We start from the raw sequence: 16,121 nt of genomic DNA, 5'->3' as shown, positions 1-16,121 counted from the left end.
TTCAGAGGTAGCTCTCCTTCCCCGTCAATAGGTCCAACAGTGGCTTCGGCGCCATCGCATCCGTGCCCTCGCCGTACCGATTCCTCTGTACCTGCCGGGCAACGAACGCCTTGGTCTTCTCGATGATCCCGTTCGGGCCCTCGATATCGTCCAGCACGTTGGTACCGACAGCCCCGCCGTCAGCCCTGACGGCCTTCAAAGCAGCAATCACCCAAACTCGGCAGGTCCACTTCGGCTCCCTGCCACTTGCCCTGCCGTCCCAGTCCGGCGGGTCGACAGGAACGCTTTCGAGTATGCTGATCAGGCGCTCCTCGTCCACGACCTTGGCGATCGTGACGCGCGCCAGCAGCTGGGCGGTGACGCGGACGTCTTGGAGGGGGTGCGGTTCGTACCTCCAGCGGGGTGCGACGGGGTAGTTCTTGACGTGGTATCGGTCTCCCGTTACGGGGCCGCTCTCTTTCTTTGGTCCGACTAAAAGAGCCCAATGGTATCTGCACGGTAGTGTCATTACTTCAAGCTCGACATTATGGAAGGATTGTTGGAGCCGAGAGCACGGCTCGACCGGGCTTTCGCATACTTACGTTCCACGACCCTGGCCACTCGGGTAGACGGCGATATAAAGTCTTTTCTTGTTTCTGGTCATCTTGAAGAATCACGGTAAATGGCGATAATTTGGAGACCAAAACCAACCTCAGAGTTTAGGTACAGCAAAAATTGCTGGACGACTTATATATCCCCTTGACAACTCCATTTGTGATACTCTTTGCATCTTCTCCGGTCACTCAGAAGAATTATTTCTGTATTCTGTTTCCAAATCAACAGTTCCCATATGCGACCACAAGGTCCATTCGAAACAGCCTTTGGCGGATTTGGGGGCCGCGCCTGAGGTGCCTATCTATTCCTGGTGTCTCTACAACCAACCCCAAGGCACAGCCTACTTTGGGGAGCGCGCGTCAGCTTACCATCTCCGCCGCTGAATGTAATCTGGTCGTACCCTAAGCCGCAAAAGTCGTCGCATCCGGCACACCATCATTTGAGAGGACCTGTCTCGACCAGTCTGAGGATATTCAGCTTGACGAGTTAGTTTCAAATTGGTTGGTATCGGCTCCCAGGTCAGGGAGCTGGTTGCATAGTGCTAAAGTAAGTGGAATATCACAGGTCCAGAACGGCGGCAGGTACGTCCCCGACTATGCAGCACTTGTCTTAGTCGTCCGTCTATAATGACCGGTGCATAAGACGCCTTTTGTAAACTACCGAGCGATGCAATAATTTAGGGAACTGTAGCACATGGATTCGCGACTGTCAACTTGTCCTCAGGCTAGTAATTTTGTTTCTCTGAAAGCATAGCAGCGTGACTAAATTTGTGTCGAGCCCTGCCAAATCTTCCACTCCATATTCGCAAACCAGCCACTCAATCTTGGTCCAAGGAGCAAGAAGTTCGTCCGAGCTCCCCGCTCTGGCGTTATAGCCTTGAGTCTCGCACGAAATTGACTAGTTCGATCGCGGGGACTCGGTAAGGTTTCCGTTTCTCACTAATTCGTGTCAGTGATTCAAATGTGTTCGCTACCCGAAGCAGTCGCCCGTCGTCGAAACGCTGAGCATAGAGGTAAACAGAGAACCTGCGTCAGTTAGGCGCCAAGAACTATAGGCTACTCAAGACACGAGACTCACGGAACATTTGGCCCGATGACGACTTGACCAGTTCGCTCATCGGTCACTACTTCGGTTTCTGGTGGATAGAATCCCATGGGGACGCTCATGGCTGGTGAGCCCGCCATGGCGGCAAAGCCTTGGACCGCGAGGGAACCTGCCGGTGCGAGGAGCACGTGGCAGTCACTCGTCTCCAGAGCCCCTTTAATGCCACCCTGAGATGCGAAATATTCTTGTCTTGCCCGCATCTTGGTGTAGATTGGAGAATGGACTGATGTATGGTCCGCCCGCTGCATTATTTCGACATTCCATTCCGGGAAACGCTCAGATGGATCGTGCTTGATCGTCTCAATTAATTGGCCCAGCGTCTTGATGTTTCTCGGGTTGACTGCAAGGTTGGACAGGAATTCCTCCAGGCTAAATTTGAACTCCGTGTCCAGGACAACTGATTTCTCGGCATCCGAGAGGCTCTCATATTCCTCGAGCCCCGGGATGGCTACAGGATCGATGATGATGGCACCTGTGCTGCGAAGCCGGCTGAGACCATCGTTGAAAGCCTCAAGCTTGTGTCTGTCCACCGTGTCGTCCGGTTTTCGAAGAACTCCGATACGCAACTCTGCTGTGTGAGGGCGATCTAGGTCTTTGGCATAGTCAAACATCGGCTCTGCTATGATGGAGAGGATATGCGCCACATCCTTGACCGTTTTTGCCAGTGGACCGACTGTATCTTGCGTTTCTGAGACGGGAATTATTCCTTCAGAATTCACAATGTCTCTGGTGGGCTTCAAGCCCACAACGCAACTTCTCTCTGCAGGCCCCACAATGCTCGAGATCGTCTAACATCAATCAGTAACATGTCAAGTTCTCCCTGTTCAGGACGTACCTCTGTGCCAAGGCTTGCAAATGCTGTTCCGAGACCTACCGAAATGGCAGATCCAGAGCTGCTTCCGAATGCTTTCATGTTTGGGTAGAAAATCCCGGTCGTCTGCCCTCCACGATGGCTCCACGCTGTTGTACCATTGGCGGATCGAAAGCCCGCGAACTCTGTCATGTTGGCTTTGCCCAGGATGATCACGCCCGCTTTGCGAAGTCTCTGCACGATTGGGGCTTCGAAGGACGATCGGATGCCGAGAAGTACGGTCGAGCCGCAAGTGCTCTCAGTGTTGTCGTGGGTCATGATGTTGTCTTTTAAAATGATCGGAATCCCGTGGAGCACGCTGCAAAGTCCGCCAATTCGTTTAGATCGAGGGTCCAGTAATGGGGTTTAGAGGGTGACTTGCCTTCTGGGACCGCTCGCACGTCTCTCTTCATCAAGAGCGTGTGCAATCATCTCCGAATCAGGGTCCCATTGAATCACAGCATGGAATGTGTCATCCACCTCGCTGGACCTAGCCTTGTAGGCACGGACCAATTCAACGGACGTGAACTGACCAGCGTCCAATTCATGGGCGAGCTCTTCAAGTGTACTATTTGAACAGCGTTGGGATCGCCTCGGAACCTGGCCCCCGTGAGTCGGGCTGAAATGTAACTTCAAGCAGAATATTTACCTGGGGAGGTACAGGCTAGTGACTTACGCCTCTTGATCCATCGTCCGAGCAGGAACTGAACAGCGGCCAACAGAGACCCCAACATGACCACAGTCAGAAAAGTAGGACGCATTAAGGACGAGACCCAAGCGGAGTCAACCGACAGAAGCTGACACAAAACGCGATGAGACGCGGTGTTGGGCGTTCGGATCTTCTGCCACAAGCGTGGTCTCAGGCCGCAAGAGGACGGGTTGAGTGGACGGAGGCAAGGAGGAGGATGGAGCAGTGAGGCTTGATGTTCCCAAGATTTGTCGAGCCAAAAGACGTAGTCGGGCGACTCACAATTCCATTGCCCTACGAGCAAGTACACAGATGGCCTTATGGACAATACTACGTGTGTATCGCATGTGCACAAGAAGCCAAGTCACGCTGCAGCCCTTGGAAAGGTTCGAGTTACTCAGCACAAGAGACTCACCGACGGTAACTAGATCGAGGCACCACGCAGGTGCCAGTCTAGTGCGGTAATCCGATAAGTTGTAATCATATCCCATTCAAAGTGTTTCTGCGGAGGCCCATGAGGTAGTGACCGTGCCGTAGGTCGACTCAAGTGCTCTGATCGGCCAGGATCTGTAGAAATTGGCACCTAGATCATGCCCACCAACTTTGTGTGCTTTAAAGTTTCCAACCCTTTTGCAGGTTCAATTTGACGTCGTCACTATTCCACGCCTCAAGCACTGAACGTGGTCCTTGCGCGCAGGACATGTCCAAAATAGTACAACACCCCCATCCCAACCACACACACCGCACAGAGCGCCCCCATCAGCGTCATCCCGTACGCCACGCCTAATCCCTCGTACAAGGGACGTGATCACAGCACGCCGCAGAACGCAACCATGGCCTTCGCAAACCCGTTCCCGCTGAACAGCGACGACGCGAACTGAGGGTACCCGAGCGCGTGATGTACACGAAGATACACTGCAGAATTAGGATCGTGCCGCCCGTGACGAGGCCCACGCCGATCGTGGGGACCATGAAGTGGATCGACGGGCGGGACGTCCACGCGAAGAGGAAGAGGCCGACGGGGATGAGAAGGGAGGCTACCAGGGCTGGGAGCAGGCGGTCCTCGGGCGTCATGGTCTTGCCAGATCGGAGGCTTTTGTTGATGACGAAGTGAATACAGAGCGTGTAAGGTATTCCTGCGATTGTTATGGAGATGACGACTGTAAGGAACATGAGCCCGATTTGACCATGGTTCATGTCGTAGACGTTGCCGTATACGAGTGGAAAGAACTCGAAGAAGGAGTAGAATATGGCGTAAAGGAGACCCATATAGAGGCCTGTGAAGAGGATGGAAGGGTCTAGGGCATTGATCTTTCACGGAACAATAAGTGAGGCGTACAAGCGGCTACCGAGGGAGGAGTCGGGCGCCCTTATCTCCGATTCAGAGCGATACGTTGCCTGGCCCGTCAAGGCACGTATCCGTCGCGCTCTGTGGTATAGTATTGTAGCCAGTGAAGATCCTGGGAGGAAGAGCCGCCATGTATTAGTGAACATCTCATGATGAGGTGATAGAGTGGGATGTTCGAGGTTGGCATACAAATAGAAGTAAACCCGGCGCGTTAACAATGGGGATCAGCCATAGAGTCCATCTCCAGCCCATGACAGGAGTGGTGAAACCAGCGATGATGGTCCCAAGAGATGGTCCAGCCAGCGATGAGATGGCCCACGTGAACAGAGAGTACGGTCTGTTGTACAGGTCGGCAATGTCGGTCAAGGAGGCACCGCCAGTGCTCAATATGGGCGATCCAAATAGGCCCTGCAAGGAGCGGAGGAAGAGGAGTCCTCCTATGTTCTTTGCCAAGGCGGTCGGGATCGAGATTATTATGAACAGTGTCATTCCCAGGACGTATGGTATGTTGCGTCCAATCGATGAAATCTCGGATAGAGGCGACCAGAACATAGGCCCGATACCATAGCCGATGATGAAGAACCCCACCCCTGACGCCGCAACGAGCGTCGAGACATCAAACTTTTCCTTGATCTGGGTCTGCGACACAGTGTAAGTAGTTGCCGCCATGTACACGGTCATGGAGCAGTAGTTGATGGTCAGGTAGACCATGAACTTCTTCCACCCAGGCCAGTTGACAGGATTGGCCGGATCATCAGAGCCGTACCAGTCCACGACCGTAACCGCTTGGCCCTCTTCTTCTCTGGGAACCTTTTCCAAGTCCGCAGTCACGCCAATTGCTGTATCTCTTTCTGCTCCGGAATTGTCATTCTCGGGGTTGATTGGCCTCAGAGCACTGCTCCGCGATGACTCGGTGGCTTAAGCTGTGACCTCGAGATCATATGGGACTTGTCCAGAGTATCCGAACTTTCGCCATCTGTGCGAAGTCTGCTGTATATCCAATTCGCTCCGTTCATCCGCGAAACTGAGGTACTTGCGGCCTCCCAGACGTCGTACAACATATCCGGCCGGGGTGTCCGAGAGTGGTGTGCACATGGCGCCTGGGTAAGGGAACGTTAAAAAACAAATGCTGAAGTACAGAGCTGCAGATAGAAAGACGTGAAATTTTGTATTCAAGGCGATGGGTCGCCCTTTATTCTTTCCCGGCCGACGCAGAAAGTAAAGTCGCTGTGAAAATTCGTTGACTCTCGGGGGTTGACTCGGGGGGGCAAGATTAAAAGAACAGCAATTCGCACTCCAGCGAATGCGCAGGAATTTCTACACATACGTCTCGAACAAGATCTATTGGCCCACTCGAGAAAGTCCCACTTGCATCTGAATTAATCAACTTTGCGGTCTTGGAGGTTGGGGTTTAGGCAAGGAAGCGGAATACATATGCCGCCGGTGCTGCCCTAGGTGGGTTGGACAGGGCGCGGAAGATATTTGCCGCAGCCTGCAGGACTCCACAACCAGAGCAATTTTTCTATCTACACCAACCATTTACAAAACTTCTTTCAAGTCATACAGACCACTCCGTAAATGGAGAAAATAACGACTATACAGAAACTGAAACTTGATGCGAATACGCCGGAGGAAGGGGTTAAAAGAGTACCAAAGCGCTAAGCGCAGCATGCGGCCAAGAGCCTGAGGTACCTGAAGGAAACAGGTAGACGAACAGTTAAGTAGATAGAGCAGAGAGAAATGTCGTCTGGCTCATCAGTGTTTTGACAATTTAGAGTTACATTATGACAAGTTGCACGTGCAGCATTATCGTTTGGGACTGTTTGGATCCAAAGTTACAAAATTTTGAGATAGTGTATCGAGACGTATGACGAGTTTTGAGACTCAGAACGTGTGATAAGTAACCCAAATATGGTCAATATTGGTCTTTCTGAATAACCTTGAAATCCTATAGTTACTGTACCAGAGGTTTACGCCCCCTTGGAGCCTTGAGGGTCATAAGCCTGCACCTCGATCTCCACCCTCATCACATCACCGCCGCCAAGCCTGACAACCCCAACACAAGTCCAGAGGGACTTGTGGTTGGGCATCCACTTGTCAAAGTTGCGGACCATGGCGGCCAGCGCGGTCTCATCCAGAGGGATGTGATAGGAATTGACCCTGAACACCTGCTCCCAGCCCTTTCCGCCGGCCTCCTTGAGGATGTGGTCGATGTTGGCAAAGGCCTGGTCGATCTGGTCCTCGATGTTTTCGTGGATCACGCCGGTCTCGTAGACCCAGCCGCCTGGGAGCGATATTATGTTAGCCCGTTCTTGCCCGCTTGCTTGTCATGTCGGAGACAAGGACTGGACGTACCCTGGCCTGAGATGTGGAGGACGTCGCCGACGCGGACGACCTGATTGTACTTGTAGTTCTTCAGGTTGTCCTGGCCATGGCCAGCTGGGGTTGTGTACGTCAGATCTGACATGATGAAGAGCTGTGAGCGGGGTGCGTTTGGTTGCTAGGAGCCGTTGGGTGCAGGTAGTATGTGGTTGAGATTGTGTTATGGAGCAAAAGGTGATGATTGAGAAATGTGAGGTATGCCGTCTCGATCCAGGCTGGTCTGATCAAGTAAGAAAGGTGCCAAGGGTAAGACGGGTTGTCGGCCTTTAATGACTTTCCAGACGGGATGACGTTGGGCGCGGAACATAAATTCCTCTGGCCCCGCGGTTGCTGGTGTGTTAGTGGGGTCCCGCAGCAAGCAGGTGCACATTGTAAGTTTGACCATCGGTGCACATGAAATCCACACTACCAGCCAAAGGGAGCGTCAATTGAGAAGGACCAAGACGAAAAGCAAAGGGCAGACGTCAACTGAGGGTTTCCATAGTGGACGGAGTAAAGGGAGACAAACAGCAACACCAAGAGCCGGTGACACACACTGGCTTTTGTCTTTCAGCGAGGCAGAGCCAAACGAACTTAGTCATCAATCACATAAACCCAGACTCTAGCTTCGGTATTACTGCCATTAGCCGGTCTGTGTCTCAGACCAGTAGCCTGCTATAAATAGAATCTAAATAAAGTGCTTGCAGATTGAAGCTGAAGTCTTTCCTAGAAGCTATTATTCCAGATGTCTCACGTCATTAAACCTAACATGAAGGATATACTTAGAGCAGGTGGGGATTTCTTGGGGATGCGGCTCTAGATACGCATTACCTATTTAGTGAAAGACGAAGCGCCAGACTAAATTCAGTCTCCACTGCCAATGCCCCGATCTGAGGATGTGTAAGCCATCAAATGTACGTCATACTTTTGGCGCGACATATGCTTTAAAACGCAGTTTCTTTTGGTCGATTGTCTGTCTGGTGGATGTACATGATGTCCATGCACGCCCAACCCGCCGTGAGAAAACATTTATTCAACCCTGCTTACTGGCCATACAATGAGCTCCGCTATAGTGCAACGTGTTCAGGATGGCGAACAGCCCAAACTGATCCGCGAATCGTAACCAGTGCGTCAGCCTGGCCCGCACCAACTCCTTGTCAAGACGTCCCACATTGGACAGAACCCAACTGACGGTAAGAAGGTATAATTCATGGAGTGGCATCTTCAGTGCTGAAAATTTCAAATAGTCCAGTCGTTTGACTCGAATGCGTTCGGCGATGGCGCAGTGCTGGGCTGCGACTTCGTCGGCACCGTAGAGACGTTGGGCAAGGACGTCTCGAGGGCCAGACAAGGCGACACCATCGCTGGACTAATCTGGGGCGGTAAGGATTCCGTCTGACACGCGTCTGTGCGCAAACATCATCAAAAGCTGACCGACATCAGGTGAGCTGAAGGGTCTCGGGGCGTTCAGCGAGCATGCCCTTGCAGACGAGAAAATCAGTTTCAAGGTGCCGAAATCCGTCCCTGTGGCCGAAGCTGCCACCGTGCCGTTGGCATCTGCAACAGCGTGGCTCGCTCTGTTCTCCAAGGACTGTTTGAGTATCCGGAGGTCTCACGGCGAGGACGTGTCCGTTCTCGTCTGGGGCGGCAGCTGTACGTATGACACCCAAGGGTACTTGCTGCGCTGTTCTAATACTTGTCTTCTACAGCTAGCGTCGGTCAGTACGCCATCCAATTAGCTGCGATGTACAACTTCAAGGTTATTACCACGTGCAGTGAGCGCAATTTCGACCTGGTTAAGTCGCTCGGGGCACACCACGCCTTCGACTATCGCAATCCCGATGTGGTGAAGCAGATCCGAGAAGTTGTTCCAGACTTGGAATACGTCTTTGATACCATCGGAGGTTCCGATTCATCCAGGCTGGCCTCGAATGCCCTCAAGGAGACTGGTGGTAGGCTTTGCACAGTCAGGCCCGGTAAAGCCAACACGGAATCAGTCAGCAAGCAGACAACGGTCACAGACGTGCTTATTTGGACTGCATTCCTCAAGGACCACAGATATGGAGACTTTTTCTGGCCGGTATGTGCTTCTCTTGGGCTTTAGCTCATCTCATGTTCTATACGCTAGATCTAACACTCAAATGCTCACCTAATCTCCAGGCAAACCATGATGATCATGAATTAGCCTCGATACTCTTTGACAAGTTGCCCGAGTGGCTCGAGACTGGCAAGATAAAGCCAAACGGTGTAAAGGTCTTGAAAGGGCTGGACACTGTTCCTGAAGTTTTGCAGGAGTACAGGGATGGCAAGATCTCCGCTTACAAGATTGTGTATGAGATTTGAGAGATCTGAAGTAGTGTAGCTTGCATACTTAGGTAGCACAGAGATAAAGCCTCACACTCTCATTCAAGAACTCTCCACAACAAATGACGCCCGCGCTGCCCTTGTTTCTCATGGCCTGTTGCCCCCAACTTGAATATGTAGTCATCAAAGTGGGAGCTTAATATGACAAGGTTTTGTTATTTTTACATTGAATACAATTAGTGGATCAACTCACAACAATGGTAACCTACCTTACCAGATATACTTTTTCTTATTTCAACATCTTGTCACATGTCATGGACAATTACAAGATCTGTTTAGCTGGCACGCAATTCCTCATGTAGGCCATTCAATGGGAAGGAAAACCTAGTTGGTCATATACATGATGCTCGGAATCGTGACACTATCCCTAGAGCTTTACCTTCATGGATTCGTCCACTCCTTGGTAATCTGTTATTTGTACCTTCACAACACGCTCCCTCGAGCCCGCGGAGCCAGACACAAGCTCCATCGCCTTGATTGCCTCCTCCAGACAGAACTCATGACTCACCAGTTGTGTCAACTTCTCCGGGTCGATCAGCGCCCCTTCGAGGGCCTGTATGGCCGCTGGCCAAGTCCCAGTGTAGTGTTTGATGAACCGCAGCTGAATCTCAGCAAGTGAGAGGTGCATGAACGGAATGTTGTTGATCAGCGGCCTGGATGAGACCCCGACAATGTTGATTCTTCCACCCCGGCGCACTATGTACGCAGCCGTTGCGATGGAGGACTCGATCCCGGTACACTCGAGCACGAGAGCGGGCATGTCATGCTCCGTTGGCAGCCCATTGCTGCCGGCGAACAACGACCGTATCCCCACGGCGTTGCCCTGCGCGGTGCCCTGCGCGTTGACAAGGTAAGTCCGGCAGTGCGGCTCGAACTCCTTTGCGAATTCAAGCCTCGAAGCGTCGACATCGGTGATGACAACCGGATGCGCTCCGGAGGCACGAGCTACAGCCATGACCAGCAGACCGATCGGCCCAGCCCCGAAAACCGCGACCGGGGTGCCAACGTCAATGGGTGTGGTTCTCAGGGCGTGAAGGGCGACCGAGAGAGGCTCGATGGAAGCAGCGTTCCGGAATGAGATGGTGTCGGGAAGTTTGTGCACATAACGGGCGGAGTGCACTTTGTAGCGCTGAATCGTTCCGTGGTATGGATACATGCCGCAGAATGCCACGTCGCTGCAGAGGTTGTAACGGCCTTCGATACACAGGAAGCATTGGCCGCAGGGTACACCAGGCTTAATGGCAACTCGATCACCTAGGCCACTTGGTTAGTTTGGTGGCATGTTCGAATCATATGAAATTTGAAATTCAACTTGTGCTCACCAACAGAAAGTCCTGTGACTCCAGGACCGAGTTGCGGAATTTCGCCGGCAGCGTCATGGCCCAATATGCAATCACCCTGGACGACGAGGTCTCCAATCAAATGTTTGATCCACAAATACCCGTTGCTCGTACATGTAGCAGAACCTCGCCAGGGCCTGGCCGGAACACTGGCGTATCCTCAAGCTTGAGCTGGTGATCTGAGGTCACGACCAAAGATGGATTCATCATCCCTCCGCTAGGGCTTTTCGTGCCAGCTATCTCGATGGGTTGATCCATTTTCCACCATGTGCTGAAATATCTCCTCTCTGTTGTGCTGTGCTCCAAAATGGCGGGCGGTAGAGAATCTAGAGAGGGCGTGGTATTTGCTACTCAAATGGCGGCAGGAGTGGCCCGACGTGCGGTGTACTTGTTTTCATTCTCCTAACATTTCTGAGCTTAGAGGAAAAGGCTCACGGGTTGCTCAATTACAAGTCCGTCCATCCATAGGCATGTCATTGCTCCTAGGGGAGGCGAGATACGACCACAGTTATGACTTACCTTTTTAAGAAGTAGGGACAAGGCAAGCCCTTATTCATGCGCTCAAGGCTGCGGAATCCCAGGTACCACATGGTCGAATAGAGCAACTGGATGCGCCGGCTCTTGCCCCAAGCTCAAAAGAAGAGGCTCGGCTAGTCACCACCCACTTATGGGTCCACCCCATTATTAGCAAGCAATGGAGCGGCCGCAGTCAGAGCCTGCCCATATATTCAATAACATGCTGTGTTATAATTTGATGACACTCTCTGGGAAGTTCGTGTCTCGGAACAATATGTTGCCATTTTGACCTTCTACTATTATTGTTGACGCTGGTAGCAAAGTCTGAGAGTCTAGGCTGCGCTCTGGTACTGCTCTGCTCGAGTAGCAAATGAGTCGTCATTACCGCTTCCATGCGGGCACTTTCCGATCGAGGATAACAGTTCTCATTCTCTTGCACTAGGTGAGCATGAAATATCCGGTGCGTAAGATATGAGAATTTACGCGGTAAAGAACTCCACCTGATAACTTCTTCACACAAACGTCCGAATTGCTGTCGCATCAGAACTTTTTCAAAGTCTGCCATGTCTGACATTTCTATGGTTGAAAGATTTGGTTTGTAAAGGTACGCACCTCTCACACCACCGTTTGAAAGCCCTGCGTTCCCGATTCTTGCGCAAGATGTCTTCCGCCATAGGTGACATCATCTTTTGAGATCCATATTTCTCGCCTATTGATTACGAAAGAAAGTTTGCTTGATACCCCCAACCGGCTCCGAATATTTTCGCTGTAGGTAGAAGTTGGTGAGGCGGCATGGTTGTCATAACTCCACAGCCATGGGCACTTGCAGAGTGTGTGTCAATGGTGTGTTACACTCGTGGACTCCGTAAGCTCCTGAATACAACTCTGACGCTTTCGTGCACCTTCCTCATCCCGTGTTGATTACATTTAATCAATGTCAGAACAAGGGTTAAAGAGATGTCTCAGTGGAAACTCAAACATCACATAGATATCGCAGTCGTAAGCCAATTCGGCCCACAGAGACCAACCAAGGTGGATGGGCCCGCTTACTGGCTCACGAGGGTGCGATGTGATCTCATCGGGATTGACAACCTAGTCGACCACGCGAGCATCCGCGTTTGCCGGAGGCACCAGGATTCCTTCCAGGGCGTTGGGGGCGGCAGGGCGGGAGACTCAGGGCACTCTTGATCCTGATGATGTCTGTTGATCCTCCTGATGTCACTGAAAACATGACAACGAACCTCGACGGGGAGGATCACAGGCAGGTTGGATCTTGCGCTCAAGATACGTGCCGGCTGATTGGGCTGTCGACGTTGTGCGGTGACAGCCAGGCCGCGAATACCTCATTTCTTAGCTCCCTCGGATAGACAGGCTGGCTGGCAGATAGACAAGACCGTGTCTCAAGAGGTCTCGGAGGCAGAGACTGATGAGGCACGTCTGACCTGCAGGGGCAGAGGGGTTGATGTGATGCAATCCTGCCCATCCCATGCACGTCAAAAAGAAGCAAGTTGCCCCTCAATCCTTCGATTCTGCGGACCCCTGAGGTGAGCTGTTCGGCGCTGCACGACTTAGCCTCAGAATGACACTTGCTCCAAGCATCCACACAGAGAAGATCATAAGAAATTGAAGAGGGGGAATGCAGGCGTGCCGCCTTTTGTCTTAGACCGTAGATTCAGGGTGCCGTGGAAGATGAGATCTGTACGACATTTCCTCGTGGGCGAACCGGCGGGATGGCGCCAGGTGGGCCAATCACATGCGTGACAGGAATGGGGAAGTACCATTGTGCTGGGATGCACGACGCCAAGACGATGAACGGTACTTTTGTAGGTTCAGCTCTGGCCCCCATCGGGCATAGCGCCCCTTCCCTGTGCCGTCCCCCGTCCTCGACGACGAGCTATCGACCCGCCCAAGCAAATCCGTATCCGCTCCCGCTCCTACCTACCATGTACCCATGTCTGCGCCAATGCCCACCACCCCCCAATCCTCCCAAGATGACATCGAGCCCCGTCTGCTGTGCCGCTCTCCGGCATCGCGATAGACTTGTCAACTGCCATTTGCCTTCCATCATGATCAGGGGCCGATCAATACCCTGAGAAGCAGGAATTACACGATCGTACAGACGCACACAGACACACCAGACCGGACGAGCATAACACCGAGGACGACCGCGCCGTTGGGTGACACGAGCTGAAAAAGGAGGCAATCTGACAAATACACGGCTGTGCTTTGTGGTTGCCTGCGCGTATGCAGAGGGGCGATATACTGGCTACGACCGCACATCACAGCACATGAAGCCACGAGAAAATGGCGACGAAATCACGCCCTCATCACCAGTTTCCCCCAGGCATCATGGCCCCGACGCCGACGCAGACATATTACCCAAACGGTAGGGAGCAGGATGAAGTCTACGAGGAGGTCGTGCAGCAGATCAACCCATATTATGCGTCCATGAACTTTGCCATACCAGCGCCCGACCTGCCCGCCGCACATTCGCACTTCCAAGCCGCGCAATGGCAATGCCAGCCCGACAACATGATGTGGATGGAGGCTCTGCAGCCATGGCCGACCAACGGCATGCTCAACGCAACTGAGCCCGTGTATTCCGACTGGCAAGCGAATGCGACGCCGACTTGGGATTTCCAGGGCCATAACGCCTTCGCCAGCCTGCAAAATGCCCAAACATTTCCCATACAATCGCCCTCTCCCGCTCGAGTCGACAACTCTTTTGCTCCACCGCCGCAGCAATTCCAGCAGCAATATCCTGCGAACAACACTTGGGCTACCGGCTGGGTCGAGGAGATCTCTCCAGCTGCGCCAGTTAACGAGGTCATGCCATCGGTAGAAGCCATGCCCGACGTGACAATCCACGCGCCGACCCCGATACATGCTCCGGTTCCAATTCCCGCCCAAGCCGCTCCTCCTCGGCGGCAGCGGGCGCCTACGCCCACGATAGAATTCCCCGAATATGCCACCCCTGTCGACGGAGTCCCAGTCCCGGTCCAGCCATTACCGGTACCAGTTCGCGTCGAGAAGCGCCGAAGGGCACCAACCCCCACGATAGAGTTCGAGGAATACGCGACGCCCTTCTTTGATACCACTCCGGTCCCACAGGCTGCGATAGCACCACCTCCTCCCGGCTCGCCTGCCGCCTCGCGACCTGCGCCTGTGCGCCGAGACTCTCCGGTTAAAGCGCGGCGTGGATCCCAGACCGTCTTCAAGACCCAGTCAGCCAACTCGAAACGAGGCCACTATGCGTCCGACGTGTGGGAGAGACACAAGCCCGTTATTCAGAAGTTGTATATTGAGGAGGGAAAACCGCTGAGGGAAGTCATCAGGACCATGGAGACGGAACACAAGTTCCCGGCAACGTAAGCTCCCGCACCGTCTTCTCAGCAAATGACATTTCTAAACATAAGCAGCCAGAGGATGTACAAAGCCCGGTTCAAGCAGTGGGGCTTCGTGAAGAACAACACCGAGAAGGTGGTCTCGCAGATCCTCAAGACGAAGTTCCAGCGCGACGCGGCCGGCAAGCTGTCCCAGTTCACCCGCAACGGCAAGGACGTCAACCTGCAGAACTACCTCCAGCGCAAGGGCATGACCGAGTACGACCTGGTCGACTTCTCCACGGGCGTGGCCGAGGATTCGCTCGTGCACGTGCGGTGCCGCACGCCGCCGCTCGACCTCCCCGAGGACCTGCGCCTGCCGGACCGCCTGCGCTTCCAGGACTCGCTGGTCATGAGCTTCAAGCGGGCCTTCCTCCTGTGGCGGCAGGAGGAGCAGGAGAGCGCCTTCGGCCTGCAGGCGACGGTGTTCACCTGGCGCGTCACCGACTTCCCCCACCTGTCGAGCCTGATCGAGTCGGCGCGGCTGATCCGCAACGGCGAGGGCGCCCAGGGCGTCGCGGCGCTGAACCAGGCCTTCTGGTCGATGAACTCGTACTTCGGCTCCATGGACGCCACCTCGTCCTTCTACTTCTTCTTCCACCGCCAGAGCAGGTGCTGGCAGGACGACTCGCGGATCGCGCTGGCCGTGTGGAAGTTCCTCGCCGCGTACGCGAGCGCGCGGAACCACAACAACCACCCGCTGTTCCACACTTTCAAGTTGATGTACGAGGTCGTGCAGAAAGAGGGGGTCCCCGGCCTGAGGGAGCTGCTGCAGGAGAGCTCGAGCACGGTGGCGGACGAGCTGGAGAAGTCGTTCGGGAGGGACCACTGGCTCAAGGACCTGATCTGGCACCGGTGCTTCCCTGAGAAGTCCAAGCTGAGGCATTTGCAGCTGATTAGGGACCTGAGGGATCATGGGCCTACCAGGAAGATTGTGAGGAGGCTGTATTGAGGCTGTCTGCGGTCAGATTTTGGACGGCCTCACGGGGTCATGTCATTGTTCATATCAGCGTTTCTTTACAGCGGATGTTTGCTAAGGACAAGCCAGCCATCGTTACCATTTATCAGCCATATAATCAATACCCACATCTATAAAGATGGACATATCCGTTGCGATCAGCACTGCCACGATGCTCAATACTTCCTTCACCCACCTCCGTGATCGATTCTCCGCGGCCAAGACAGATTGTTCACGCCACGCACCCCACCGTGAGAAAGGATGCTTCGCCATATCACGCTCGAGCATGCCCCTGATGCTCCTCACAGCAATGACAATGGAACCCACATCCCTCGCTTCCGGCGTCTTGATGCCGATCCTCACCCATCTGTTAGATGCCGCCCGCTGCGGTTGCGGTCTGTGGCGCGCTGAGAGATTGCTTGGATATCAGCTTCGCGGATGGGGGCGTGAAGGTTTGCGGGCTGATGGACGTTCGTGTGTGACCAGTGCGAAGGGTTGGGCTTCCTCGGTCTACATGACTGTTGCCCGCTGGCATTGGTGATCTCTGCGATGTGGTTTGGGTCGAAGCCTCAACGATGCGTCCATGGAAAAACTTCGGGGATCTTGGTTCTCGAC

General features: G+C 53.5%; 6 protein-coding genes across 6 annotated transcripts; 2 read left to right on the top strand and 4 right to left on the bottom strand.

The window, feature by feature from the left end:
- Nucleotide 1: 1 nt before the first annotated feature.
- On the bottom strand, nt 2–2,309 carry INS49_015642 (uncharacterized protein; the record flags this gene model as incomplete). Its single annotated transcript, XM_043176321.1, has 4 exons — nt 2–471; nt 939–995; nt 1,044–1,057; nt 1,672–2,309. The coding sequence occupies 4 exons, from the start codon at nt 2,307–2,309 to the stop codon at nt 2–4; spliced, it is 1,179 nt and encodes a 392-aa protein (XP_043019776.1).
- Nucleotides 2,310–4,044: 1,735 nt separating this feature from the next.
- INS49_015641 (uncharacterized protein) lies at nt 4,045–5,645 on the bottom strand (the record flags this gene model as incomplete). The annotated part of the gene is made up of 4 exons (XM_043176320.1): nt 4,045–4,113; nt 4,182–4,513; nt 4,788–5,435; nt 5,618–5,645. 4 exons carry the CDS (start codon nt 5,643–5,645, stop codon nt 4,045–4,047), a joined length of 1,077 nt encoding a protein of 358 aa, XP_043019775.1.
- Nucleotides 5,646–6,554: 909 nt separating this feature from the next.
- INS49_015640 (uncharacterized protein) lies at nt 6,555–7,051 on the bottom strand (the record flags this gene model as incomplete). Its single annotated transcript, XM_043176319.1, has 2 exons — nt 6,555–6,868; nt 6,940–7,051. The coding sequence occupies 2 exons, from the start codon at nt 7,049–7,051 to the stop codon at nt 6,555–6,557; spliced, it is 426 nt and encodes a 141-aa protein (XP_043019774.1).
- A 663-nt stretch (nt 7,052–7,714) lies between these two features.
- On the top strand, nt 7,715–9,288 carry INS49_015639 (uncharacterized protein; the record flags this gene model as incomplete). The annotated part of the gene is made up of 6 exons (XM_043176318.1): nt 7,715–7,736; nt 8,073–8,138; nt 8,193–8,327; nt 8,389–8,598; nt 8,655–9,025; nt 9,106–9,288. The coding sequence occupies 6 exons, from the start codon at nt 7,715–7,717 to the stop codon at nt 9,286–9,288; spliced, it is 987 nt and encodes a 328-aa protein (XP_043019773.1).
- Nucleotides 9,289–9,676: 388 nt separating this feature from the next.
- Nucleotides 9,677–11,239, bottom strand: INS49_015638 (uncharacterized protein; the record flags this gene model as incomplete). The annotated part of the gene is made up of 4 exons (XM_043176317.1): nt 9,677–10,484; nt 10,556–10,563; nt 10,632–10,707; nt 11,169–11,239. The coding sequence occupies 4 exons, from the start codon at nt 11,237–11,239 to the stop codon at nt 9,677–9,679; spliced, it is 963 nt and encodes a 320-aa protein (XP_043019772.1).
- Nucleotides 11,240–13,469: 2,230 nt separating this feature from the next.
- Nucleotides 13,470–15,500, top strand: INS49_015637 (uncharacterized protein; the record flags this gene model as incomplete). The annotated part of the gene is made up of 2 exons (XM_043176316.1): nt 13,470–14,533; nt 14,585–15,500. The coding sequence occupies 2 exons, from the start codon at nt 13,470–13,472 to the stop codon at nt 15,498–15,500; spliced, it is 1,980 nt and encodes a 659-aa protein (XP_043019771.1).
- Nucleotides 15,501–16,121: the final 621 nt, after the last annotated feature.

The sequence above is a fragment of the Diaporthe citri genome (genome assembly GCF_014595645.1).
Source record: "Diaporthe citri strain NFHF-8-4 chromosome Unknown scaffold_9, whole genome shotgun sequence".
In the NCBI taxonomy this organism is placed as follows: Eukaryota; Fungi; Ascomycota; class Sordariomycetes; order Diaporthales; family Diaporthaceae; genus Diaporthe; species Diaporthe citri.
Note: the sequence above shows the minus strand (reverse complement) of the source record. Positions and strands in the feature narration are given on the sequence as shown.